At 44.9% G+C, this 27,677-nt stretch overlaps 1 protein-coding gene across 1 annotated transcript; it reads left to right on the forward strand.

Moving 5' to 3' along the window:
• The first annotated feature begins 888 nt into the window (after window positions 1–888).
• espl1 (extra spindle pole bodies like 1, separase) lies at window positions 889–27,672 on the forward strand. Its single transcript, XM_064966283.1, has 32 exons — window positions 889–1,037; window positions 1,124–1,212; window positions 1,521–1,823; window positions 1,958–2,701; window positions 2,829–2,915; window positions 3,106–3,217; window positions 3,427–3,554; window positions 4,463–4,662; window positions 16,723–16,965; window positions 17,149–17,293; window positions 17,512–17,671; window positions 17,917–18,056; window positions 18,924–19,058; window positions 19,201–19,317; window positions 19,460–19,631; window positions 20,121–20,246; window positions 20,612–20,768; window positions 21,280–21,389; window positions 21,512–22,656; window positions 22,818–23,238; window positions 23,399–23,557; window positions 23,677–23,890; window positions 24,104–24,306; window positions 24,597–24,724; window positions 24,907–25,029; window positions 25,290–25,439; window positions 25,619–25,786; window positions 26,014–26,118; window positions 26,213–26,328; window positions 26,433–26,516; window positions 26,826–26,990; window positions 27,221–27,672. The coding sequence occupies exons 2-32, from the start codon at window positions 1,126–1,128 to the stop codon at window positions 27,420–27,422; spliced, it is 6,549 nt and encodes a 2,182-aa protein (XP_064822355.1). The 5' UTR covers window positions 889–1,037; window positions 1,124–1,125; the 3' UTR covers window positions 27,423–27,672.
• Window positions 27,673–27,677: the final 5 nt, after the last annotated feature.

The raw sequence follows: 27,677 nt of genomic DNA on the forward strand, positions 1-27,677 counted from the left end.
TGATTCTCAGGACAAGTATAACTGTGCTACCTGTATGACAATATCTCTATCACAGGTCGCTAATGAAATAATTTGTTAATTGTGCAGACTGATTGCTATGGCTTGGGCATGACAAATCAATGAACTAATTAAACTCTGTTATTGGCTATTATGCCTCAAATTCCAGTCGTCATTGGCAAGGAAGAAGTCAATATGCAGTATAGCAATACCTATGGCTAGCAGCTTTCACAGTATTGAGTCAAGCAACAGCTTTACTGTTTCAGAAAATATGATGTCACAGTGCTGGAGGGGCAGAGCAGGAAGGTGGGCTTCCTATCTCCTAATACCCTGACGTTGCACACTGGCAGAGATGACAACCAACACTATTTGTAAAGACTGTCTCACCAGGGATGAATACTAAGACTGTAAAGGCCAAAGGTGTCCTTCTCCCTCTCTCACACACACACAAAATCACTGTGTGCAAAAAAAAGTATTTTAATGTGTTCAACCAGAATGATTGCAGTAGGTTATGTCCATCTTCTCAAAACAAATGTAATCAACACATACCCAAAGCATTAATATAACTCCCTCATTTAAACTACAGTACCTCCTATGGATTCAGGCAGGGTTTCCACGAGTTACCACAGCCACAAAGTCAACATTTGCGATATTGTAAAAATGTATTAAAACAAAAAAGTGATTAAATGGAAGAAATGGACGGGGTTTATGACTTTGTGGCTATGGTAACTAGTCAGGTAGGGACAAATCACAATGGGAATGCAAAGCATAATGTGATTGGTCAATGACAAATCTGTAGACGTTATACTGATTTACATTTCTTGAACTACATTACCCAGCGAGACTTCAGTAAGTATGCGGATGTGCAATCTGATTGGCTATATACTTATTTTAAAATACAGTGCGCGAGTTTTCGCCTTTGAGTGTTGTGGTTGTCATTTGACTTTTTTTTTACCTTTTAAGATAAATGTTATATGTAATATTTTACAAACTCGTTAGAACTGTAGTATAAGAAGAGGATAAATTGTCGGTTTAACGTGGTAAGTAGCTAACGTTACCGTTAACTGAACTGCAAAACTAGCCAACGTTATTCAATAGCGAAAATACGCATTCATTTGTTTTGCAGATATGAAAATGAAGTGCTTAAAGGTTGACGAATACATCAAACGGACAGCGTGTCCAAAAGAGACAAAAGTTCTACATGAAGAATTAGAGGTGAGTGTGTTTTAGCTAGCGTTAGGACAATTGGCTACCTAGCTAACGTTAACTGTTAATGTTAGCTAGTTTACTAACCATTGTAGCTAGTTAATCTTTGCAACTGACCTTGCCCTGCAGTGTGGCTACTAGCTAGCGCCTGCTTGGTCTCAGTGCACTCCGTCACCATTCGTCATCTCTCATCAGTTAAATTTAGTTAGTTTGGTAGGTGTAAAATATCCACCTAGCAATGTTCTGACTATGGATAATAAATGCCTCGGCTGTGGCCAAAAGTTTCATTTGCATACTTTGTCCTGTATTTCCTACAGACTTACATGAGAAATGGACCTGGGCCACAAGGTCGAACATTGTATGACCGAGTTGTCAGGGCCTGTAATCACCAACTTGGAGTTGGGCCCCCGGACAGTGACCATGTTGCTGGACTCATAAAGCTGGTGGAGCTTGCACTCAGAGGGTATGACATCTCAGGGGGGCTCGGTGTGCAAAGCACCCCTTTGTATATGGAGAAAATCACCTTTCACGTACTCAAGAAACTGGCCTCCTTGGGAGTGTACCATCCATGTAGTTACTTGGGAAGCCTACTCTACCAGAGGTTGGCTCCAGCTCCACAGGTAAAGGATGGATGATAGAGTATTAGTACAGTACTTCCTATTATAGTAACTGTAGTCAGCTGTTTTTACATCTTTGATTGTGTCTTCTCAATCTCTTTTTGTATGTGTCTTCCTTCCTCTTGTGTGCCCCATAGACAGAAGACTACTGTGTGCTTGTACGCAGCTGCTTTGCTGTACTGTGGAATGGACTTTCTGCAGCACAAGATGGCACCTGCCTTAACCCCAGGGACAAATTCTGCTGCCAGTTGCAGGCCCTGAGCTTCCTGCTGCTGCTGGACAGGGAGAGAACCTCACCCCCATCCTGCTCCAAAACCCCCATATATGTGGAAGATGCCCTGACTGAGTTTGAGAAGGGCTGTGGGACCCTGACTAAGGAGGATGCCTCCTTGATCTTGGAGGAGACCCATCGTCATCTCCTGTCCCCCTGGGCTGGGGGACAGGGCAGGGATGGGCAGCCTTCGGGGCGGCCCTGCCTCTCTACACTCTGTGAGGTAGTGCTGATCACCTCTAAGCTTCTGTCTAAGGCAGGTTTCTGGAGCCTGGCTGCAGGGCTGGTGGGTGGAGCCCTGGGAAAGGTCAGGAACTCAACAGACGGCCTCAGCCCAGCTCTGGTGCTTGGCAGGCTGGCAGTAGACATCCACCGTTCCATGAGCTCCGGAGAGGAGAGTGGACAGGCTTTTACAGAGTGTGCCCGGACCCTCCGGTCTCTCCCTAACACCCTTGGGGACCGGGAGGCCCATGTGATTCTGGAGGGGTGCAGTCTGGTGGTATGGGCAGTGGAGGCAGGGCAGAGCAAGGGGCTAAGTGGCACTGTGCTCCTGGCCTGGTTCTCATTTCTGGAAGAGCATCAGGAACTCATGCAGAAGAGATTACAGAAGGTTAGTGTCATTCACTTATCATTGACCAGAAAAAAACATTCGGGAACATCTCTGCTGTCAATGATGTTTGATAAATGTTACATTGTGTGTGTGTGTGTGTCACCCCGGACATGACTTGGGATCACAGTCTGAGGAGAGCCGACTTCAGCAGTCCCTATGCTTCAGCATGTACCAAGGCTTTGTGTTTTCTTATGAGAGCATGCTGGCCTTACAGGTAAGGAGGGTTTCACCCCAAACTACTTTTATCCTGAAGTTAGAGAAGTACTGTTTCAGTAGCTGCTAGTCATCGGGTGTACACATTTATCTCAGGTTTAGCCCTGGTCTGTCAGTGCAGCTATTAAATATATTTAGATTTGACAGGTGCATTATTTGACTGTTGACACAATATATTAAATGTATTGTAGCTGGAAAATACTGAGACACTGGACAGAGTACTGCTGTACTGCCAGGCAACAGCTGGCCGGATGATGACTGAGCTACGCAAGCTGCCCAGTGACAACATCCTCATCAAAGCAGGTATACTAACTGATAGCTCTGATTTCTCATTTTTACAGGCTTCTCCCCAGAGTGCACTGCAGATGTTGTGATAACCGTTAAATGCTCACCATATCATTGTACGCTCTTGTGAATTTGTGCCTTTTACATTAAATCTACATTAACGATTATTATAATAATATTCTCCCTCTTGCTTCCCTATCTGACTCTGTGTCACTTCATCTCTGCAGTGACTGCGGTCAGTAACCTGGTGTGTGGTCTTTATAACCGTCGGCTATATGACCAAGCCTTCACCCTGGTGGAGATCCTGTGCCAAGAGCTATGCAAGAACTGCCCCCCCTCTCTGTCTGTGGACAGGGTAAGATACCCACCCGCTATCTAATTGGTTCACTGTGTGTAAAGTGTTAGTCCCATGTTTCGTGAGCTGAAATAAAAGATCCCAGAAATGTTCCATGCAAACAAAAAGCTTATTTCTCTCAAATGTTGTACACAAATTTGTTTACATCCCTGTTAGTGAGCATTTTTCCTTTGCCAAGATAATCCATCTACCTGACAGGTGTGGCATATCAATAAACTGATTAAACCGCATTATCATTATGCAGGTACACCTTGTGCTGGGGACAATAAAAGCCCACTCTGAAATGTGCAGTTGTCACACAACACAATGCCACAGATGTCTCAAGTTTGATGGCGTGTGTGATTGGCATGCTGACTGCAGGAATGTCCACCAGAGCAGTTGCCAGAGAATGTAGTGTAAATTTCTCTACCATAAGTCACCTACATCGTTTTAGAGGATTTTGCAGTACGTCCAACCAGCCTCACAGACCACGTGTAACCACACCAGCCCAGGACCTCCACTTCTGGCTTCTAAACTTGTGGGATCGTCTGAGACCAGCCACCCAGACATGCGATTGAAACAGGAGTTTTTCTATCTGGAATAAAGCCCTTTTGTGGGGAAAAACTCATTCTGATGGGCTGGGTCTGGCTCCCAAGTGGGTGGGCCTACCCTTGCCCAGTCATGTGATATCCATAGATTAGGGCCTAATATATTTTATTTCAATTGACAGATTTCCCTTATATGAACTAACTCAGTAAAATAGTTGAAACTGTTGCGTTTTATTTTTGTTCAATATAGTTTTTGGTGGGTGGATGGCTTTCATATAAAGTGCTTGGAGAATTGCAAAAGGTGCTATAAAAAGCACTATTTATTACAAATGTAATTTGTTTCTATTATGTAATCTGAATAGTCATCTATTTCCCCTTTAGTTGAGCCGGGCCTTCATGCTGGCGGTGCAGAGCTCGAGGCGTGGTAGTCATCTGGAGCGGGCGCTGGACTGGGTCATCCTGTGGCTGCAGACCTTGGGGCCGGGGGAGCGGCTCACTCAGCACATGACGAAACCTGTGTCCCTGTGGGTCAGGACCAAGGCTGACGCCGCCCGGGCTGGTCAGGAGGACACACGCCTCAGGTAGGCTACACTCAGAGACGTGACCGAGCCATGAGCTCTCGTCTTCACATCAGATTTTCCTCATCCTTCACTGGGCTGCTGCTAAATAGCATAACCGCTTTTGCATTTTCTATGCATATATGAGCTTACGTTGAAGGCTTTTTCTGCCATTGCCACACAATTTAAAAAACAATATTATTTGTCTCATTTAAAAACATGAATTTTCCTCTTTCTGAGTACTCTGACAAGTATATCTTTCTCAAACTACCGGTCAAAGGTTTCAGAACCTGCTCATTCAAGGGTTTTTCTTTATTTTTACTATTTTCTACATTGTAGAATAATAGTGAGGATGTCAAAACTATGAAATATGATATGGAAGCATGTAGTAACCATAAGTATTGAACAAATCAAAATATTTTAGATTCTTCAAAGTAGCCACCCTTTGCCTTGACAGCTTTGCACACTCTTAGCATTCTCTCAACCAGCTTCACCTGGAATGCTTTTCCAACAGTCTTTAAAAAATGAGACAAGGATATCCCTACCGGCCAAGCCCTCCCTAACCCGGACGACGCTAGGCCAATTGTGTGTCGCCCCACGGACTTCCCGGTTGCGACAGAGCCTGGGCACAAACCCAGAGTCTGGTGGCCCTTAACCACTGCGCCACCCGGGAGGCCTTGCTTTTCCAACAGTTTTGAAGGAGTTCCCAGATGCTGATCACTTGTTGACTGCTTTTCCTTCACTATGCAGTCCAACTCATCCCAAATCTTTTATTTTTATTTTTTTGGAGGCCTGGTCATCTGATGCAACACATCAGCCTCCTTCTTGGTAGCCCTTAAACAGCCTGGAGGTGTGTTGGGTCATTGTCCTGTTGAAAAACAAATTATTGTCCCATTAAGCGTAAACCAGATGGGATGGCATAAAGCTGCAGAATGCTGTGGTAGCCATGCTGATTAAGTGTGCCTTGAATTCTAAGTAAATCAGACAGTGTAACCAGCGAAGCACCGTCACACCTCCATGTTTCACTGTGGGAACCACACATGCGGAGATCATCCTTTCACTTACTCTGCATCTCACAAGGACACGGTGGTTGGAACCAAAAATCTTAAATTTACCTGTATTTGTGGAAAAATCACCCTGACTAACTCTTTAGTCTTATCACAGTTTACCTATTTGCTTTTGGTTTTGCCTACACCTAATGACCTGCTTTTTAAATTGTATGAACAAAAAAATATAATATTTTATTTGTAACGGCAAGCCATACAAAATTAAAAGGGCCTATTTATATAACGAATATGAATTCGGAGGGCAGAAATGATTAAATATTAAAGCATTAGACCTCTCACTAAAGGCATCAGTCATACAGAAGTTACTGTGGGGCAAAAAAGTATTTCGTCAGCCACCAATTGTGCAAGTTCTCCCACTTAAAAAGATGAGAGGCCTGTAATTTTCATCATAAGGTACACTTCAACTATGACAAAATGAGAAGAAAAAAATCCAGGATTGTAGGATTTTTTAAAATTAATTTATTTGCAAATTACGGTGGAAAATAAGTATTTGGTCAATAACAAAAGTTTATCTCAATACTTTGTTATATACCCTTTGTTGGCAATGACAGAGGTCAAATGTTTTCTGTAAGTCTTCACAAGGTTTTCACACTGTTGCTGGTATTTTGGCCCATTCCTGCATGCAGATTTCCTCTAGAGCAGTGATGTTTTGGGGGCTGTTGCTGGGCAACACGGACTTTCAACTCCCTCCAAAGATTTTCTATGGGGTTAAGATCTAGAGACTGGCTAGGCCACTCCAGGACCTTGAAATGCTTCTTAAGAAGCCACTCCGTTGCCCGGGCGGTGTGTTTGGGATCATTGTCGTGCTGAAAGACCCAGCCACGTTTCATCTTCAATGCCCTTGCTGATGGAAGGAGGTTTTCACTCAAAATCTCATGATACATGGTCGCATTCATTCTTTCCTTTACACGGATCAGTCGTCCTGGTCCCTTTGCAGAAAAACAGCCCCAAAGCATGATGTTTCCACCCCCATGCTTCACAGTAGGTATGGTGTTCTTTGGATGCAACTCAGCATTCTTTATCCTCCAAACACGACGAGTTGAGTTTTACCAAAGTGTTCTATTTTGGTTTCATCTGACCATATGACATTCTCCCAACCTTCTTCTGGATCATCAAAAGTATTTAGTCAGCCACCAATTGTGCAAATTCTCCCACTTAAAAAGATGAGGCCTGTAATTTTCATTATAGGTACACTTCAACTATGACAGACAAAATGAGAAAAAAAATCCAGAAAATCACATTGTAGGATTTTTAATGAATCCAGTGTTGGATGGTATAGAATACAGTATATAGAGATGAGAAATATAATATGTAAACATCTTTTTAGCCTTCCTGTGACATCGTGTGCTTTGTGTCCTCCAGGGCAGGTATATTGCCCCCGATGATGTGCTGTGCTACCCTCTGGAGAGCCTTGCGTTTGAGGGCGGTGCAGTTGCCGTACCAGGCGGTGATACAGCCCGACAGGATCCTCTCGATTGTGCATCTGTAAAAGTTTGTTTTTAGGTGACAATCCAAATTTCTTCAGCCTCCTGAGGTTGAAGAGGCAATTTTGTGCCTTCACTACGCTGTCTTGTGTGTGTGGATCATTTCAGTTTGTCTGTAACGTGTACACAGAGGAAATTAACTTTTCACCTTCTCCACTACTGTCCCGTCGATGTGGTGCTCCCTCTGCTGTTTCCTGAAGTCCACAATCATCTCCTTTGTTTTGTTGACGTTGAGTGAGAGGTGATTTTCCAGACACCACACTCAAAGGGCCCCCCCCTGTAGGCAGTCTCGTCGTTGTTGGTAATCAAGCCTACCAATGTAGTGTTGTCTGCAAAATTGATGATTGAGTTGGTCTGCATGGCCACGCTGTCATGGATGAACAGGGAGTACAGGAGAGGGCTCAGAACGCACCCTTGTGCGGTCCCAGTGTTAAGGATCAGCGGAGTGGAAATGTTTCCTACCTTCACCACCTGGGGGCGGCCCGTCAGGAAGTCCAGGATATAGTTGCACATTGCGGGGTCGAGACCCAGTGTCTCAAGCTTAATGATGAGTTTGGAGGGTACTATGGTGTGAAATGCTGAGCTGGAGTCAATGAACAGCATTTTTTACAGAGGTATTCTTCTTGTCCAGATAGGATAGAGCAGTGTGCAGTTTGATGGCGATTGCATCGTCAGTGGACCTATTGGGGCGGTAAGCAAAAGAAGAGAATTCTCTTGGAAGATAATTCGGTCTGCATTTGATTGTAAGGAATTCTAGGTCAACTGAACAAAAGAACTTGAGTTCCTGTATGTTGTTGTGATTACACCATGAGTCGTTAATCAGGCATATACACCCAGGCATACACCCCCACCCTTTTTCTTACCAGAAAGATGTTTGTTTCTGTCGGCGCAATGCATGAAGAAACCGGGTGGGTGTACCGACTAACAACATTGCAAGTGAGCCATGTTTCCGTGAAACAGAATGTTACTATCTCTGTCTCTCAGGAAGGCAACTCGTGCCCTAATTACGTCCACCTTGTTATCTAGAGATTGCACATTGTTGCGTAATATGCTCAGAAGCGGTGGATGGTGTGCACGCCTTCTGAGTCTGACCAGTAGGCCGCTCCATCTGCCTCTCCTGTGGCGACCATGTTTTGGGTCAGCCTCCGGGTTAAGATCCCATGTCCAGGGTGGAGGTCCAAACAAAGGATCTGCTTCAGGAAAGACGTATTCCTGGTCATAATGTTGGTAAGTTGACATCGCTTTTATATCCAATAGTTCTTCCCGGCTGTATGTAATAACACTTGAGATTTTTCTGGGCTAACAATGTAAGAAATAATACATAACAATACATACCACGTTCATCTGTAAAAACAATGGTACGCAAGTATAAACACCATGGGACCACACAGTGTCATACCGCTGAAGAAGGAGACTCTTTCGGTCTCCTAGAGATGCACGTACTTCGGTGTGAAAAGTGCAAATCAATCCCAGAACAACAGCAAAGGACCTTGTGAATATACTGGAGGAAATGGGTACAAAAGTATCTATATCCACATTAAAAAGAGTCCAATATCACAACCTGAAAGGCTGCTCCACAAGGAGGAATCCACTGCTCCAAAACCTCCATTAAAAAAGCCAGACTACGGTTTGCAACTGCACATGGGGACAAAGATCGTACTTTTTGGAGAAATGTCATCTGGTCTGATGAAATAGAACTGTTTATCCATAATGCCCATCGTTATGTTTGGAGAAAAGGGGGAGGCTTGCAAGCCGAAGAAAACCATCCCAACCTTGAAGCACGGGGGTGGCAGCATCATGTTGTGGGGGTGCTTTGCTGCAGGGGGGTCTAGTGCACTTCACAAAATAGATGGCAGCATGAGGCAGGAAAAGTATGTGGATCTATTGCCGCAACATCTCAAGACATCAGTCAGGAATTTAAAGCTTGATTGCAAATGTGTCTTCCAAATGGACAATGACTCAAAGGGGTTGTATGCATGCTTCCAAAGTTGTGGCAAAATGGCTTAAGGATAACAAAGTCAAGGTATTGGAGTGGCCATCACAAAGCCCTGACCTCAATCCTTTGGAAAATTTGTGGGCAGAACTGAAAAAGCGTGTGCGAGTAAGGAGGCCTACAAACCTGACTCAGTTACACCAGCTCTGTCAGGAGGAATGGGCCAAAATTCATCCAATTCATTGTGGGAAGCTTGTGGAAGGCTACCAAAAACGTTTGATCCAAGTTAAACAATGTAAAGGCAATGCTACCAAATACTAATTGAGTGTATGTAAACTTCTGACCCACTGGGAATGTGATGAAATAAATAAAAGCTCAAATAAATCATTCTCTACTATTATTCTGACATTTCACATTCTTAAAATAAAGTAGTCATCCTAAGTGGCCTAAGTGGCCTAAGACAGTACAAATCCCTATGATTAAATGTCAGGAATTGTGGAACTGAGTTTACATACACTTTAGCCAAATGCATTTAAACTTATGACTTCATCTCTCTTGCTCTCTCGCTTGCTCTCTCTCATATTACTCAGCAAAAAAAGAAACATACCTTTTTCAGGACCCTGTCTTTCAAAGATAGTTCATTAATATCAAAATAACTTCCCAGATCTTCATTGTCAAGGGTTTAAACACTGTTTCCCATGCATGTTCTTTAATTGTTTATGGTTCATTTAACAAGCATCTGTGGAATGGTCATTAAGACACTAACAGCTTACATACGATAGGCAATTAAAGTCACAGTTATGGAAAATTAGGACACTAAAGAGGCCTTTCTACTGACTCTGGAAAAACACCAAAAGAAAGCTACCCAGGGTCCCTGCTCATCTGCGTGAACTTGCCTTAGGCATGCTGCAGTGAGGCACAAGGACAGCAGTTAATAAAATTGCACTGTCTGTACTGTGAGACATTGTCTGTACTGCTTATGTCCTGTCTCCCTGTAGCGCTGTCTGTCCTCGCAATGGCAGACCACCTGCACAGGATCGGTACAATCTGAACATCACACCTGCGTGACAGGTACGGGATGGCAACAACAACTGCCCGAGTTACACCAGGAACGCACAATCCCTCAATCAGTGCTCAGACTGTCCACAATTGGCTGAGAGATGCTGGACTGAGGGTTTGTAGACCTGTTGTAAGACAGGTCCTCACCAGACATCACCGGTAACAATGTCGCCTATGGGCACAAACCCACCGTCGCTGGACCAGACATGACTGGCAAAAAGTGCTCTTCACTGATGAGTCGCAGTTTTGTCTCACCAGGGGTGATGGTCGGATTCATGTTTATCGTCGAAGAAATGAGCGTTACACTGAGGCCTGTACTCTGGAGCGGGGTGAATGGTCTGGAGCGGTGTGTCACAGTAGCATTGGACTGAGCTTGTTGTCATTGCAGGCAATCTCAACGCTGTGCGTTATGGGGAAGACGTCCTCTTCCCTCGTGCTACCCTTACTGCAGGCTCATCCTGACATGACCCACCAGTATGGCAATTTGTGGTTGACCGATTTATGATATTTCAACTCCAATACCGATTGGCCGATTTTTGTGTATATGTGTAATAATGACAATTACGATAATACTGAATGAACACGTTTATTTTAACTTAATGTAATGCATCAATAAAATCAATCTAGTCTCAAGTAAATAATGAAACATGTTCAATTTGGTTTACATAATGCAAAAATAAAGTGTTGGAGAAGGAAGTAAAAGTGCAATATGTGCCATGTGGGGGGGAAAAAACAAACCTTTTTAAGTTCCTTTTGCTCAGAACATATGAAAGCTGGTGGTTCCTTTTAGAGGTCGGACGATTAATCGGAATGGCCGCTTTAATTGGGTCCGATTTCAAGTTTTCATAGCAATCTGTAATTTTGGACGCCAATTTGTCTTTTTTAGGCAAGTCAGTTAAGAACACATTTTCAATGACTGCCTAGGAACGGTGGGTTAACTGCCTTGTTCAGGGGCAGAACGACAGATTTTTACCTTGTCAGCTCAGGGATTCAATCTTGCAACCTTGCGGTTAACTAGTCCAACATTCAAACCACCTGCCTTTACGTGGAGCCTGCCTGTTGCACAAATGCAGTAAGAAGCCAAGGTAAGTTGCTAGCTAGCATTAAACTTAATCAATCATAATCGCTAGTTATAACTACACATGGTTGATGATATTACTAGTTTATCTAGCGTGTCCTGCATTGCATATAATCGATGCAGTGCGCATTCGCGAAAAAGGGCTGTCTTTGCTCCAACGTGTACCTAACCATAAACACCCATGCCTTTCTTAAAATCAATACACAGAAGCATATATTTTTAAACCTGCATATTTAGCTAAAAGAAATCCAGGTGAGCAGGCAATATTAACCTTGTGTAATTGTCACTTCTCTTGCGTTCATTGCACGCGGAGTCAGGGTATATGCAACAGTTTGGGCCACCTGGCTCATTGCAAACTAATTTGCCAGAATTTTACGTGACTATGACATAACATTGAAGGTTGTGCAATGTAACAGCAATATTTAGACTGATGGATGCCACCTGTTAGATAAAATACGGAACGGTTCCGTATTTCACTGAAAGAATAAACATCTTGTTTTCGAGATGATAGTTTCTGCATTTGACCATATTAATGACCAAAGGCTCGCATTTCTGTGTTATAATTAAGTCTATGATTTGATAGAGCAGTCTGATTGAGCTGTGGTAGGCACCAGCAGGCTCATAAGCATTCATTCAAACAGCACTTTTGTGCGTTTTGCCAGCAGCTCTGCTGTTTATGACTTCAAGCCTATCAACTCCCGAGATACGGCTGGTGTAACGATGTGATGTGAAATGGCTAGCTTGTTAGCGTGGTGCGCGCTAATAGCGTTTCAAACGTCACTCGCTCTGAGACTTTGAGTGGTTGTTCCCCACGCTCTGCATGGGTAACGCTGCTTCAAGGGTGGCTGTTGTCGATGTGTTCCTGGTTCGAGGAGAGGGACGAAAGCTATACTGTTACACTGGCAATACTAAAGTGCCTATAAGAACATCCAATTTGAGATACAAATGGTATAGAGAGAAATAGTCCTATAATAACTACAACCTAAAACTTCTTACCTGGGAATATTGAAGACTCATGTTAAAAGGAACCACCGGCTTTCATATGTTCTGAGTAAGGAACTTAAACGTTAGCGTTTTTACCTGGCACATATTGCACTTTTACTTTCTTCCCCAACACTTTGTTTTTGCATTATTTAAACCAAATTGAACATGTTTCATTATTTATTTGAGGCTAAATTGATTTTATTGCTGTATTATATTAAGTTAAAATAAGCGTTCATTCAGTATTGTTATTGTCGTTATTACAAATTTAAATTATTGGCCTATTTTTTATTATTTTTTTAAATCGGTATCGGCTTTTTGTCCTCCAATAATCGGTATCGGCGTTGAAAAATCATAATCGACCTCTAGTTCCTTTTAACATGAGTCTTCAATATTTCCAGGTAAGAAGTTGTAGGGATTATAGAACTATTTATCTCTACCATTTGTATTTCATATACCTTTGACTATTGGATGTTCTTGTAGGCACTATAGTATTGCCAGCCTAATCTCGGGAGTTGATAGGCTTGAAGTCATAAACAGAGCAATGCTTCAAGCAAAGCGACGAGCTCCTGGCAAATGCAGGAAAGTGCTGTTTGAAGGAATGCTTACGAGCCTGCTGCTGCCTTCCACCGCTCGGTCAGACTGCTATATCAAATCTTAGACTTAATTATAATATAATAAACACACAGAAATACAAGCCTTAGTTTCCGGATTTGACCATATTAAATGACCTATCATTTTGAAAACAAAACGTTCATCCTTTGTAATACGGAACTGTTCCGTATTTTATCGAACGGGGGGCATCCATAAGGCTAAATATTGCTGTTACATTGCACGGCCTTCAATGTTATGTCATAATTATGTAAAATTCTGGCAAATTAATTACGGCCTTTGTTAGGAAGAAATGGTCTTCACACAGTTTGCAACGAGCCAGGCGGCCTAAACTGCTGCATATATCCTGACTCTGCTTGCACAGAACGCAGGAGAAGTGACACAATTTCCCTAGTTAAAAGTAATTCATGTTAGCAGGTAATATTAATTAAATATGCAGGTTTAAAAATATACTTGTGTATTGATTTTAAAAGCATTGATGTTTATGGTTTTTCGCGAATGCGCTTGATAAATCATCACCCGTTTGTTGAAGTAGGCTGTGATTCAATGATGCATATAATCGATGTGGTGCTTGTTAATGTAACACAGGACAAGCTACATAACTACACATGTTCGACGATATTACTAGTTTAACTAGTGATTATGTTAAGTGTAATGTTAGCTAGCAACTTGCTGCACTCGCGTAACAGGTAGTCAGCCTGCCACGCAGTCTCCTCAGAGTTCAATGTAATCGGCCATATCGGTGTCCAAAAATGACGATTACCGACTGTTATAAAAACTTGAAATTGGCCCTAAATAATCGGCCATTCCGATTTAATCGGTCAACCTCTAATGACAATGCCACCAGCCATACTGCTCATATGTGTGATTTCCTGCAAGACAGGAATGTCTGTGTTTTGCCATGGCCCGCAAAAGCCCGGATTTCAATCCCATTGAGCATGACTGGGACCTGTTAGATCGAAGGGTTAGGGCCATACACCTCCCCAGAAATTTCTGGGATCTTGCAGGTACCTTTGTGGAAGAGTGGGGTAACCTCTCACAGCAAATCTGGTGCAGTCCATGAGGAGGAGATGCACTGCAGTACTTAATGCAGCTGGTGGCCACACCAGATACTGACTGTTACTTTTGATTTTGATTCCTCCCCCCTTTGTTCAGGGACATATTATTCCATTTCTGTTAGTCACATATCTGTGGAACTTGTTCAGTTTGTCTGTTGTTTAATCTTGTGTTCATACAAATATTTACACATGTTAAGTTTGCTGAAAATAAATGCAGTTGACAGTGAGGATGTTTCTTTTTTGGTGTGTGTGCACAACCGTTCAAGTGTTCGGTGTCACTTAGAAGTGTCTTTGTTTTAGAAAGAAAAGCAAAAATGGTCCATTTAAAAATAACGTTACATTTTATCAGAAATATGTTGTAAATTACTTGTTGCTGGGAATGGCTTTTTACATTATTTTTTTAATGGATGGCCCTTTATCAGCAACCATCACTCCTTTGTTCCAATGGCATGTTGTTACCTAATCCAAGTTTATCATTTTAAAAGCCGAATTGACCATTAGTAAACACTTTTGCAATTGTTAGCATAGCTGATTAAAGACGCAATTAAACTGGCCTTCTTTAGACTAGTTGAGCATCAGCATTTGTGAATTCGATTATGCTGGCCTTCTAGGCAGAGTTGCAAAGAAAAAGACATCTCATACTGACCAATAAAAAGAAAAGATTAAGTTGGACAAAAGACCACAGACACTGGACAGAGGAACTCTGCCTAGAAGGCCAGCATCCCGGAGTTGCCACTTCACTGTTGAAGCTGAGACTGGTGTTTTGCGGGTAAGTGACCCCAAACTTTTGAATGGTGGTATGCATGCATGCATACAGTGCCTTCGGAAAGTATTCAGACCCCTTGACTTTTTCCACACAAAATAATTATCTACACACACTATCCTATAATGACAAAACGAAAAAAGGTTTTTATAATAAACATTTTCTTATTTACGTAAGTATACAGACCCTTTGCTATGAGACTCAAAATTGAGCTCCATTGCATCCTGTTTCCATTGATTGTTGTTGATGTTTCTACAACTTGATTTACCACCTGTGGTAAATTCAATTGATTGGACAATATTTGAAAAGGCACACATAATCCTGTCTATAAAAGTTCCTACTGTTGACAGTGCATGTCAGAGCAATAACCAAGCCATGTGGTCGAAGGAATTGTCCGTAGAGCTCTGAGACAGGATTGTGTCGGCACAGATCTGGGAAAGGTTTCTGAAGCATTGAATGTCCCAAAGAACACACTGGCCTCCATCATTCTTAAATGGAATTAGTTTGGGACCCACCAAGACTCTTCCTAGAGCTGGCTGCCCGGCCAAACTGCGCAATCGGGGGAGAAGGGCCTTGGTCAGGGATTTAAAAAATACTTTGAAGACAAGTACACAACGCAGAGGACTAAAGGTTAAGAGGGAATTAAAGATGAATGGAAATGGTGTGTTTTTGTAATGGGGAATTAATGATCAAAGAGTCAGAGACATGGGAGGAATTTGTCTATACATTGAGCCTGAAATAGGATACTTGTTATTTGGGCATTGGTCCAGTTTTATTGCAAGGAATTCTAATTGGGCAACCACAGTCTAGGGTTGGGTTATAAAACTTCTTCTGTGGAGAGAATCACTGAGGACAGGGGAGAATGAACATCTTTCTCTCAGCGTAACATCTATGATTTTTGTCCTCATTGAATATACATATTTGTCTCCCACTGATTTGCTTTGGGGTCTGTGTTATTGAAGAGTAACATCAACTGCTAACAAGGAGGTGACCAAGAACCCGATGGTCACTCTAACAGAGGTCTAGAGTTCCTCTGTGGAGATGGGAGAACCTTCCATAATGACAACCATCTCTGCAGCACTCAACCAATCAGGCCTTTATGGTAGAGTGGCCAGATGGAAGCCACTCCTCAGTAAAATGCACATGACAGCCCACTTGGAGTTTGCCAAAAGGCATCTAAAGACTCTCAGACCATGAGAAACAAGATTATCTGGTTTGATGAAACCAAGATTGAAGTCTGTGACCTGAATGCCAAGCGTCACGCCTGGAGGAAACCTGGCACCATCCCTACGGTGACGCGTGGTGGCAGCATCATGCTGTGGGGATGTTTTTCAGTGGCTTGTACTGGAGACTCGGGTTCAGAGAGCTCCTGGATGAAAACCTGGAGTCCTTCCAACAGGACAATGACCCTAAGCACATAGCCAAGACAACGCTTAAGTGGCTTCGGGACAAGTCTCTGAATGTCCTTGATTCACCCGGACTTGAACCCAATCGAACATCTCTGGAAAGACCTGAAAATAGCTGTGCAGCATTGCACCCCGTTCAACTTGACAGAACTTTAGAGGATCTGCAGAGAAGAATGGGAGAAACTCCCCAAATACTGGTGTGCCAAGCTTGTAGCTTCATACCCAAGAATACTCTCAGCTGTGCTCCCTGCCAAAGATGCTTCACCAAAGTACTGAGTAAAAGGGTCTGAATACTTGTAAATGTGAAATTTCAGTTTTTTTTTTTATTTAATACGTTTGCCCAAAATAATTATTACCTGTTTTCGCTTTGACCTTTTTATGTGGTATTGTGAGAGAAACCAAATGATTTAGTCAATTTTAGAATAAGGCTGTAACATAATGAAATAGTCAAGGGGTCGAAATACTTTCCGAATGCACTGTATGCTGGTATACGCTTTCAGACTCTAAAACCATTTCTACACAATGTTTTCAGCATAGGGAAGCCTGATGAGGATAATTTACTTGTGAATGTTTGATAAATTCCTCTTTACCACTTAAGAGACCCCATTCGAGTATGACTGTCCCTGTGCTGTTGTGTTGTCAGGACCCTACGTGATGGCTTTGGGCCTGACGTCCCTGATGAGGGGGTGATGCTGTGCCTGTTGGAGGAGGAGCTGCGTGCCTACAAGGAGGTGGCAGGGGACAGCACTCAGGAGCGCTACAACACCCTGTGTGACTTGCTGGACATCTGCCACGAGGACAGCCACCACTCACACCTGCGTGCCGTCTACCTGTGTGAGATGGCCCAAGTGGTGTGCTTTCAGGATTTCAGTGAACAGACAGACTGGTAGGACAAAAGACGCTCTACTGTGGAATGGCAATACTACTGTAACTAACTTATTCTGCTTCAGATGGACTGATAGGAAACAAATACTACTCAACTGTGGAATGCCAATGCTATTAATATAACTTATACTGACGTGCTTTAGTAGTTCTTCAGCAGTTTATTTTTGTTGCGTTGCCATGGCAGCTCTGCCGTTGATTTTACCCACGAGGCCCTGAGACTGCTGGAGGAGGAGCCAGAGACGGAGGAGAATGCTGATAGGCTGAAGGATGACAAGGCCCACGCCTCTCTGTGGCTGTATGTCTGTACTCTGGAGAAGAACCTGCAGGAGGTGGGTGGTAATGTGTTTGAAGAGATTTAATTTCTCATTATTCATGACATCTAGATTTCACCCCGTTACATTTTAATCTTAAATTTGACATTGTAATTGCTAGCCTTTTGTTTTTTGTATATTCTCAGTTGAACAGATTACGTGTGGTTCTAGATGTTTTGATAGCCTGTTTATTGATTCGCTGCCATTTTTATATGAACCACTCTTCCATTGACCAGGCCATAGATAAGGAGAAGAGGCTGCTAAATGTGCGGCAGCAGGCAGGGGGCGACACCAACCCTGTGGAGACCAATGACCTAGATTACGAGGACAAGCAGAAGCAGCAGGACAGCAACCTGGTGTACGAGGGCCTGCGCTTCAATCTTGCTGCTGAGAGCAGTAAGGATCTTTCACTTCCCAATCATCCTTGTCCAGTAGAGCTCATTTAGATTGACGTTCACTGTATTCTTTACATTGTAAGTATTTGGCTCATACACCATGCAGTTAGAATCCACCACATGTACCTATGCTGGATTCCACTTCCCATAGTTGTCAGTGTATGAGTCTATATGGCAGGTTGCCCATTGCTGTTTCTCACTCAGTAACGAGTGAATTACTGAGTGTGTGTGTGTTTCTCTACTCAGAGTTGAGCCAACCTCTTGACAAGGCTCTTGGGGAGTGGGCCTCTCTACTGCAGAGGAACGAGCTGCCCTCTGTAAAGAACCCTAAACAGACCTGCACCTCCATCGCCCTCACTGCTGCCCTTTACAAACTCATGGGCAAGGTAACTACCACCTGAAGCTTCTACACACTGTAGTCCTTGACAGGGCTAGCTTCCTAGTATCTACTTCCTGTTCCAGCCCATATGACTGGCCCTTCATATATCCATCTTCCAGTGTTTTCCATTAACGCCAACTGTTGACTAATCAGCCTGTTCCCACAGTTGTGTGAAGTTGGCTGGATGTCCTTTTGGTGGTAGACCATTCTTGATACACATTGAAAACTGTTGTGTGAAAAACCCAGCGGTGTTGCAGTTCTTGACACACTCAAACCGGTGCGCTTAACACCTACTGCCATACTGTTTTAAAGGAACTTAAATCTTTTGTCTTGCCCATTCACCCTCTGAATGGCACACATACACAATCCATGTCACAAGGCTTAAAAATCCTTCTTTAACCTGTCTCCTTCCCTTCATCTACACTGATTTTGAAGTGGATTTAATGAGTGATATCAATAAGGGATCATAGCTTTCACCTGGTCAGTCTGTCACGGAAAAAGTAGGTGTTCCTAATGTTTTGTGCACTGTAATACTTCAGTCATTTGAAATGTTTTCAGTTTAACATTGAATTTACTTTTCAAGAGAATGTAGGCTATTTGTGATTTTTTTCTGTTTTAATAATACGTCATTTGAAGAAAAAACGTGGCAGTTCATATCTTGAAGTAAACTGTAAATAAGACTTTAATCTCACGAGAAAGGTTTGTCATCTCACTATGAAAATGATCCTGATCATATAGGCCTAGACCCAGAAGCCACCAAAATAGAGCTCCTTCGGCCAAATAGGTTTACCTCTGGGGGCGCCTGGCTGGCTACTTTTTCTATTTGACTGGCTACTCTACGTCATTTTGGAAAACACTTATCTTCCTCTCCTAGCCTCTGCAGGCCCTGGAGGCCTATCAGTTGGCTTCTGGCCTTTCCCGTCGCCTTGGTGATGCTCAAGGCCATGCCTCCTCCCTGTGCCACTCTGCCAGGCTGCTGCTGGAGCTGGGTGCCCCTGAAATGGCCCAGGTAACCCACCAGCTGATTAAATGTTTACGTTTGAAATTGTCAGCAGTAGGAACGTCATGTACTGAATGTTACCCTAAGATACTGTGCTCCTTTGTAATGTGTATGTTTATTGTTTTTAACGTTTCAATACTGTGTGTTTTAGGCCCAGCTGGAGGAAGCAGAGAATTGTCTGACCCCCGATCCCAACACCGGGGGCCCCTCCCTTCTCTTTGTGCTGGCCAAACTGCTGAGGGCTCAGCTCTGCTACAGCAAAGGACAGGTAACACACAGAGTATTGGCCACATTACAGAGGGAGCTCACAAAGTGACAGCACAAGTGTTGCTACCATCTGAGTCTACCCTAAGCCTTTTTTGTCAATAGTCATCTGTAAACTCTATCCCCTTCTCTCTATATCTCCACAGGTGGCACAGGGTGTGCCTTACCTATGTGAGGTTCTGAAAGAGGTGGGAGAGCAAAGGCACTCTAAGAGCTGGTACCTGCTGCGTGCACGGGCACTACAGACCAGTAGTGCATACCTGAGTCTGGACACAGCCGCACTGCCACCGGCACTGCGCCAACGCATCACCCAACATGGTCTGCACCCTTTACTAATCTAGAGTCTAGACCCTTCAAACTCTGGACCTCAAAGCCAGTTCCACTGCATTTGTTCATTGTTCCCCTATAATCAGGGCTGATTTAGACCTGGGACACCAGATGTGTGTGCAGTTAATTATCACGTAGAACAAAAAAACAGCAGGCTCTGGACCTCGTAGCGTCGACTGATAGATGGCATGTCACGTTTTCATTTGTAAATGTCACTGTTCTTTGGGCACTACAGGCACTACGTTTAGCTGTTTGTCATGTTAGTGTGTGACCCCGTACATTGACTCGGTACCGGAAACCTTGTATATAGCCTCGTTATATTATGTCATTTTATTGTTACTTTATATTTTCTTCACTCTATTTCTCAAACTGCATTTTTGGTTAAGGGCTTGTAAGTAAACATTTCACGGTATGGTCTACCTACACCTGTTGTATTTTGCGCCTGTGACAAATAAAATTGGATTTGACTGTGTGTTGCAGGGCTGAAGACCCCAGACACTGCCCTGTATGAGAGCCTGAAGCTTCTGTGTAGTTTGCTGGTGACTCTGGTGGGAAACGGCCTGTATGGAGCCTGCAGCAGCACTGACAAACGCTTCATAGACCAAGGTACTGTTCGGCTGGCACTTCCACTTGTTCTGAAGGATTAAACATTTTTCTCAGTGGGCCTCGAGCTTTTGATAGTTGCCTAAATTAATGTTTTTAATGGTGAACAAGCGTTGCGCTTTTTCAAAGATTATCACATTTTTGGGGAGTTGCACCTTGACTTGCGTTGATTGTGTTCCCTCCACTTCTTGCCATCAGTGGCCTTATAGCCGTTTGGTGTCAAATCAACATGACCCAGGTAAAGCTGTAAGACTGGTCTACTCGTGTCTTTGTACTTTTCCCACACGCCCACCATAACCTACCAATTCAGCCCCCATCTGAGGTAGATGCCATTCTATCGTCTTTGACCTTTGACCCTCCTCTCCAAGGTGATGATCTGGTGTTAAAGTGGCAGTTGCTGTCTGAGCTGCTGGGCTGTTCTGTGAGAATGGTGTCGGTGAGGAGCAGCAGTGGAGCCGTCCATGAGGCCAAGCTCCAGTGTCTAGAGGCCCTCAAACTGGCCACCAAGCTGCAAACTCTCAGCCAGTAAGTGTCTCTCTACTTCCTCCACTACAGGAGGAGTTCTCAAAAGTTCTAAGAAATAATTGAGGCCTATCCATGTTGTCATTTTTATTTTATTTTTTATCATCACTGTATGTCTAATAAATAAATGTTTGTTTATTTAGTGACAATAACTCTAAAATGTTTTTAAAAAGAATTTAATTCCCTGAACCTCCAGTATTGATTGTGTAGGCGTTAGGAAACAAATCTGAAGATATTTCCATACTCAGCCCTAATTGGTTTATAGGATGGCGTTTGAGCCCACCACCTTACCCAGACAAACAGTCATTGGTCTATTATCAGATCATGATGTGGGATCTGATATGTTCCATCCCACCTGAACAGGGTAAAATTCCAGGAATTTTTTCAAACCGCTCTTACACAAAAAGGCATTATTGTATTTTTCATAACTTCAGTGTTATTTTGACCTCTTGTATGTGCATAATATACAATACATTTTGGGTGTTTCAGAAACTCCTATTGTGTGTGTTTGTAGGTGTGCCGAGCTGTTGGTGATAAAGGCTGAGCTGGAGCTGATGAAGGGGGAGAGGGAGGAGTGTGGCTTTGACTTGGACAAAGTCAGGAACCTGCTGGAACTCTGCACTGGTACAACTTTACTTACATATTCCAATGACTGTTAATTATACATAATGTTGGTGGAAGTGTTTGAGTCTTGCTGCCATTCTTTGTAACAATACCACTGTCAACCCTCTTCTGGACTCCTCTAGACTTTACTAATGGGGCGCAGAAGGCAGAGGTGAGGATCCAACCGAGGAAAGGCCGTCCGGCTCCAAAGCCAGAGTCTCCCCTTCCCAGTGGTGAGGAGGACTGTAAGGCCTTCCTGAGCACCCGCTGGTTCCCCAAGGAACCCATCGAGCGGGACCTAGCCAGCTCCCCTCCCCTCAAAGCCAGGGCCCAGCGCTTGCTCTCTTCCCTGGACCATGTGGCTGACTGCCAATGCCCCTGCTGCTCTGAGCCCAGCCTGGGAAGGGTGACTGCTCGTTGGGCCACCACACAGGCCGACCTGGCCCTCCAGCTAAGCCCCACTGAGGTCCGAGCCAGTCGTAACCTCCACCTGGCCGCTCTGGCTCGCTGCAAGAGCATCACTGTCAAGTTGGCCACCAAACTGACCAAGCTCTTCCCCCTCAAGACCCTCCCACCCAAACCCTGTTTGCTCCAGGATCTAGTGGCACGGGTGTACCTGCGCATTGCCATGTCGGGTCTGGAGCTAAGGATGGGGAAGGCTGCAGATACCTGGAAAGTCCTAGAGGCTGGTTTGGCGTTTGTGGCCTCCAAGCCCTCTCCGGAGCTGGGGCCCTTGAGGGCCAGGCTTCTGGGGGCCAAAGCCCAGGTCTCCTGTCTGGCCCTGGCCACCCAGAGAGACTGCCCCCCTGAGGAGCTTTTTTCTGCAGCCTGGGCCTGGAACCCTCCACCCAAAGGAGCTGTGGAGGTGGACCACAAGCCTAAAACACTACCCCCACCTCCAACCCCACTTAAGAAGTCCAAAGACCCAGTGGTCACAGCTGCTAAAGCTAAAGACACCAAGAAGACCAAAGACCACATCCCCAAGATCAAAGTGAGTTTCTCCTCCAAGGGCCAAATGTCTCTGGTCCCCAAAACACCTGTGGTGGTCAAACAATCCAGGGCCAAGTTGTCTGTGGGGGAGCTCAAAACATTTGAATTCAACACAGAGGTGCCCACAGTGGCATGCACCCCCGTCCAGAGGGTCAAGGCTCCCTCCTCTGCTAGGCGAGGAGCAGCCAAGATCTCCGCTAATCTGCCCTTCCAGGTCTATGAGGAGCTGTCACCATCTCAGGATAAACCACAGCCTGTACCTGCAGCCCCCAAACGCACCAAGAAATCTCGCTTTAAGGTACAAATAGGGGACAGGCTGCAAGACCAGATTATTCGTATCTATAGTTATAATGAATGGATTGTATGCACGGATGAAAATTGATATGGCGATGTACTTATTAGTGTGGGTGTTGGCCATAGAGGGTGCAGCCAGGTACTAATTTTTGTCTCCTGGTATAGGTGGAGTTCAGTGATGAGAGTGACACTGAATCCAACCCCAAAGTGGAGCTCAAAGAGAAACCTGTGGTCTCCAAAAAGCGCATCACCTCCACCAGGACACTCGGTGCCCCAAAAGAAGTCTCAGCCCCTGACCCCCCTACAGCGAAGGCCCCTCCTAAGAGGGGCAGGAAGAAGGACGCTGCCGCCCCCCTCTCTTGCACCTCCTCTGAGGACGAGCTGGTCGCCTCTGTGTCATCCTCCTCCCACTCTGCCCCGGCCAGGAGAGGCAGACCCAGAAGACAACAGCCTGGGACAGGGGGACACAGTGAGGCGCCAGAGAGGATGAGGACCATTGAAGAGGAGATGGATGGACTTAATATGGACTCCAGTATCGAGGAGCTGAGGGCGTCAGACACCGAGACTGAGGAGACTGGTGCAGCCAGTAAGAGTATTTCATGTTGCTCGTATACTCCATAGACTAGAATTGCCTGCATTCGCATGCAGTGGGCATCCAAGTCAGGCTCTAAGGAATAGGGACTTGTATTCTATTGTAATTCAATAACTTTTTAACCAATGGTATTTTGCTTATTCTCTGTCTACAGGCATGGTGTTGGACGGCCCAGACACAGACTTTGAGGTCCTGAGGAGAGACTTGTGTGGTGATAGACAGCGAGACTGTCTGTCTGAGCTGAGGCGTGAGGGTCACCCAGGAGGGGCCCTGCAAGCCCAGGCCCAACTCCCTCACTCTAACACTGGGCCTGGTGAGGCTGCTGGCTGCACATTGTACAGTGACAATGAACATGGTTTTAGGGTGAATAGAAGTGCTCAGTTTGAACCTAACCCTCTTTCCCTTGTTCTACTCACTCTGTTCTCTCCATAGACGGTCTCTCTGTGGAGGCAGTGCAGTCTTTGCTTCGCTCCGCCTGGTTGGCCCTGCAGCATTTCCCCCCGCCCACCCTCTACCCCCGCCTCTGTGGCCTGCTGGCCCTGTCGCTGGGGCAAAAGGATTCTGTCACTACGGCGATGCTCCACGTCCAATCCCTGGGTGTGACCTCCCGCCATCACGTGACACGGCACCTGGCCAATCGCCTCAAGTAAGTCATCATACTTTCTCTGGATCAGGCTGAAAACAACCCCTAGGTTACCCCTACTATATTCACAGATCTGAAGGAACTGGATACATGTGGGTCTAAACCTATAGGAGGCTAGGTGGAGAAATCAACATGTTGCTCACATCATTCTGTCCCCCCCTTTCAATCCTGTGTGCTTAATGATGAAATGATTCCTTTGCTGTGTCCCTCCTGTAGAAAGCTGAAGAAGAGTTCATCTGAGCTGGCAGACAGACTGGGTTCTCTGAGTCTAGAGGAGCCCTCGAGCCAGACTGGGAACCCTATAGAACAGAGGCTGTCTCAGCTAGAGAAAATCTTCTCCTTCCCCACAGCTGAGCCCTCTGTCTTCCCACAGCAACACTGCCAACAGTTCATCACACAACTGCAAGACCTCCCCACCGGTACCACAGGCAGATTTCAATGTTTTATTGTAGCAAGAAAAAATATTATTAATTTATTTCAGTTAAATAACATTGGTTATCAGGGTTAACTCAGTATTTTGTGATGGAAATTAAATTGTATTTTGAAAAGTGGCAATATACTCCCTATTAGGATTTTTTCGTGCTGGAAGATTAAATGTAATTGACCATAACCCTGAAGTCCATAGCCTGTGCATTAGATGTACTGCAATGGATGTATGGTGTTTTTCTAGTGGCAACAGTGATGTGGTGATACTTTGTCCCCTCTTTAGGGGTGACTGTATGTGTGCTGTCTGTGCTGGGGGTGCACCCAGGGGAAATGGGGGACACCGTCCTGCTGTCCCGGCTGGAGAGGGACTCCGATCCCGTCACCATCCGCATCCCCACGGCCCAGCGAGAGGTTGGGTACCCACCCACCCCCCAAGCACACATATATTTCTATTATCCTTGTATTCTCTCACACTCTATTTCTCTCTCCTCTTGCTCTCTAAACCTTTTCTAATTTTCTCAACCTGGGTTCCTACACAGTATATTTAAACGCATGCATTGTGAGTGACTTCTGTCTTCCCTGTGTATCATCAGCACCCTATGAGCTGGCTGGTGCAGGAGATGGACAGTGTTCAGAAGGAGCAGAAGGCTGTGAACTGTGTGTCGGAGAAGGTCAAGTGGTGGGAGGGGAGGAGGGCCCTGGACACACGCATGGAGGTAAGACTGGTGGGAAGGAAAGTACATCTGGGTTTGGGTGAAAAGAGAACCTCTCATTTTACATGATATGTTGCTGCAAGAAGCATATTCATTCCAAAACATATGTTGAAGGTATGCTTATACTGTAGGTAAGATTGAAGGTGATTATGATAAATAAAGTAAATGCAAAATGGTGTGGTATTGATTACAACATCTCTTTTTGGTATGTCCCTAAACATCACTTTCTCTCGCTCTCCCTCACTTTCTCTCGCTTTCCTCAGAGGCTGCTGGAGGAGATGGAGGGTTTGCTGGGCTGCTGGCGAGGGCTCCTCCTACCCCTGACCTCTGACCCTGAGCTGTCTGTCCAGGCCAAGCACCTCCAGAAGACCCTCGCTGCCTGGGGGGCACAGACCTCAGAGGAGATGTTGAAGGTGCTGCTTCCACATGCCTTCCCATGTATATAATAGATATCACATTTGTCTATAAAGCCCTTTTTACAACAGCAGTTGTCAGTGTTTTCACCATAACCAGGCCATGACTCCAAAGAGCATGCAGAGGCACATTGGCCAGGAAGTACTAAAATAACTTATTTTAACCCTGTGTGTTCCAGGCTGTGCTGTCTGCCTCTCCTCTGCTTTCCCAGTCCCAGCTGCAGTGTTTTGCCCAGGGAGTGTGTGTAGAGAAGGGGAAGCAGTGTGTGGACCTTCTGCACACCGCTGCGGCTGTACTGGCAGAGAGGCCCGAGCCAGAAGGCCACGTGGTGCTCATCTTGGACAAGGTTGGTTTCTCTCGCACTAGTCTTTGCACACAAACACTTTCTCCCCACTCTATCCAACACTCAAATCGACTCGTGTGCCATGCAAGATCAACGTACAAAGCAAAACAATGCACACTCTTTGTGTAGAGGAGGATTGGGGAGAGTCTTGCATAACGTGAACACATTGCCTGTGAGTGTGACTCTTGTGGTAAAGCCAGGTGTAATGTTGGTCTTGTCCTCTCCTGCAGTACCTCCAGAAGTTGCCATGGGAGAGCATCTCCTGCCTCAGGCCTTGCTCTGTCACCCGCATGCCCTCTCTACACTCACTGCTGGGCCATTGTGCTCTAAAAGAGGTCAGACCACACACCCATTTGGCCCAAATTTATTCCACAAAGATTAGTTGTTAAAGTTGAATACTGATGTCTGCATGTCTCTCCTGGCCCTCAGTCTGACCTGGGTGGTGTCCTGAATGGAGGTGTGGACCCTAAGAAGGTGTTCTACGTGCTCAACCCTGACGCCAACCTGGGAGACACAGAGGAACGTTTCAAACAGTCGTTCACCAGGTGAGTGCTGCACCAACGACACTGTTTGAGGGCTTTAATTGTCTTCCTCGTCTGTGTCCTTTAGAATTTGATGAATCTCTGACTCTCGCTCTGTCTGTCCTAAGTGAACAACATTGGCAGGGTGTGTGCGGTGTGGCTCCTGACCCAGATCAACTGCAAGATGCAGTAACTGCCAAAGACCTCTACATGTGAGTCTAGAAGGAAGTGAAGTGTCCTGTTACGGAGAAGATATATTAGTTATGGTTCACCTGTATGACAGCAAAGCATACCCTACCAACATGCCTTTAGGCTTAGTTGTCAATGAATTGCCTTATTACACAAACAAATGTAGTTTAACATGAAGTTTGACTGTCTTTAGTGTGTGTTGTCCACTTGTCTTGCGTTATGCTAGCTGTGAGATGCTTTGAATTGGTGTCACAAATCACCAGATCTTCACTTGTTTCTGATTACTTGGGTGCTGAAGAGTCTGGCTCACATGCCTCTCACTGTCTCTGTAGTTACGTGGGTCATGGGGCGGGAGCGCGGTTCCTGGATGGGCAGAGGATCCTGAAGAAGGAGATGAGAGCTGCCACCCTGCTCTTTGGTTGCAGCAGCGCTGCTCTGGCTGTACGAGGGGAGCTGGAGGGGACAGGAATCATCCTCAACTACCTCATGGCTGGCTGGTAAGACTGGTGCACACACACCTGTAAAGATTGAGACACCATGCTTTCTTCATCTTTTTTTGTTGTTGAAATAAATGCAAATGTTAGATGCTGTAAGGGCATTTCATGTGTTCTGTTTTACTGCCATACACTGACTAAAAGTCCTAGATTAACTTGCCTGTCTGTTTGATTTTTGCCTGTGTGATTTTGACATGTATATCATGCCTATCTGTCTCTTCTCTGGCCTGCAGCCCATTGATTCTGGGGAATCTGTGGGATGTGACGGATCGGGACATTGACCGCTTCACCAAGGCTCTGCTGGAGTCCTGGCTGTCTGCAGGTCCTGGGGCTCCACTCCTGGACCACATGGCCCTGTCTCGCCAGGCCACACACCTCAAACACCTCATAGGAGCAGCACCCGTGGTCTACGGCCTCCCCATCCATCTGCGCTAGGATAAGCGGACATCTTGCCAAACACACACAAAGCCATTGATCCCCAACACATGAATTGGATATGATTTTAAACTTGGCTGTATTATCTGCTTCACAGGGCTGCTGCCTTAAATGTCAACTAATGTTGGTGATCCTTTATTTTTTTTATTTTGGATATGGTGAATCGTTTTAGATATATATTAATTAATGCATTGTGTACATGAATGTATTAAGTCATGCTTGTCAATAAAATTAACTATTTGCCAAACAATCCCT

Source organism: Oncorhynchus masou, chromosome 5 (assembly GCF_036934945.1).
Source record: "Oncorhynchus masou masou isolate Uvic2021 chromosome 5, UVic_Omas_1.1, whole genome shotgun sequence".
Lineage (NCBI taxonomy): Eukaryota > Metazoa > Chordata > Actinopteri > Salmoniformes > Salmonidae > Oncorhynchus > Oncorhynchus masou.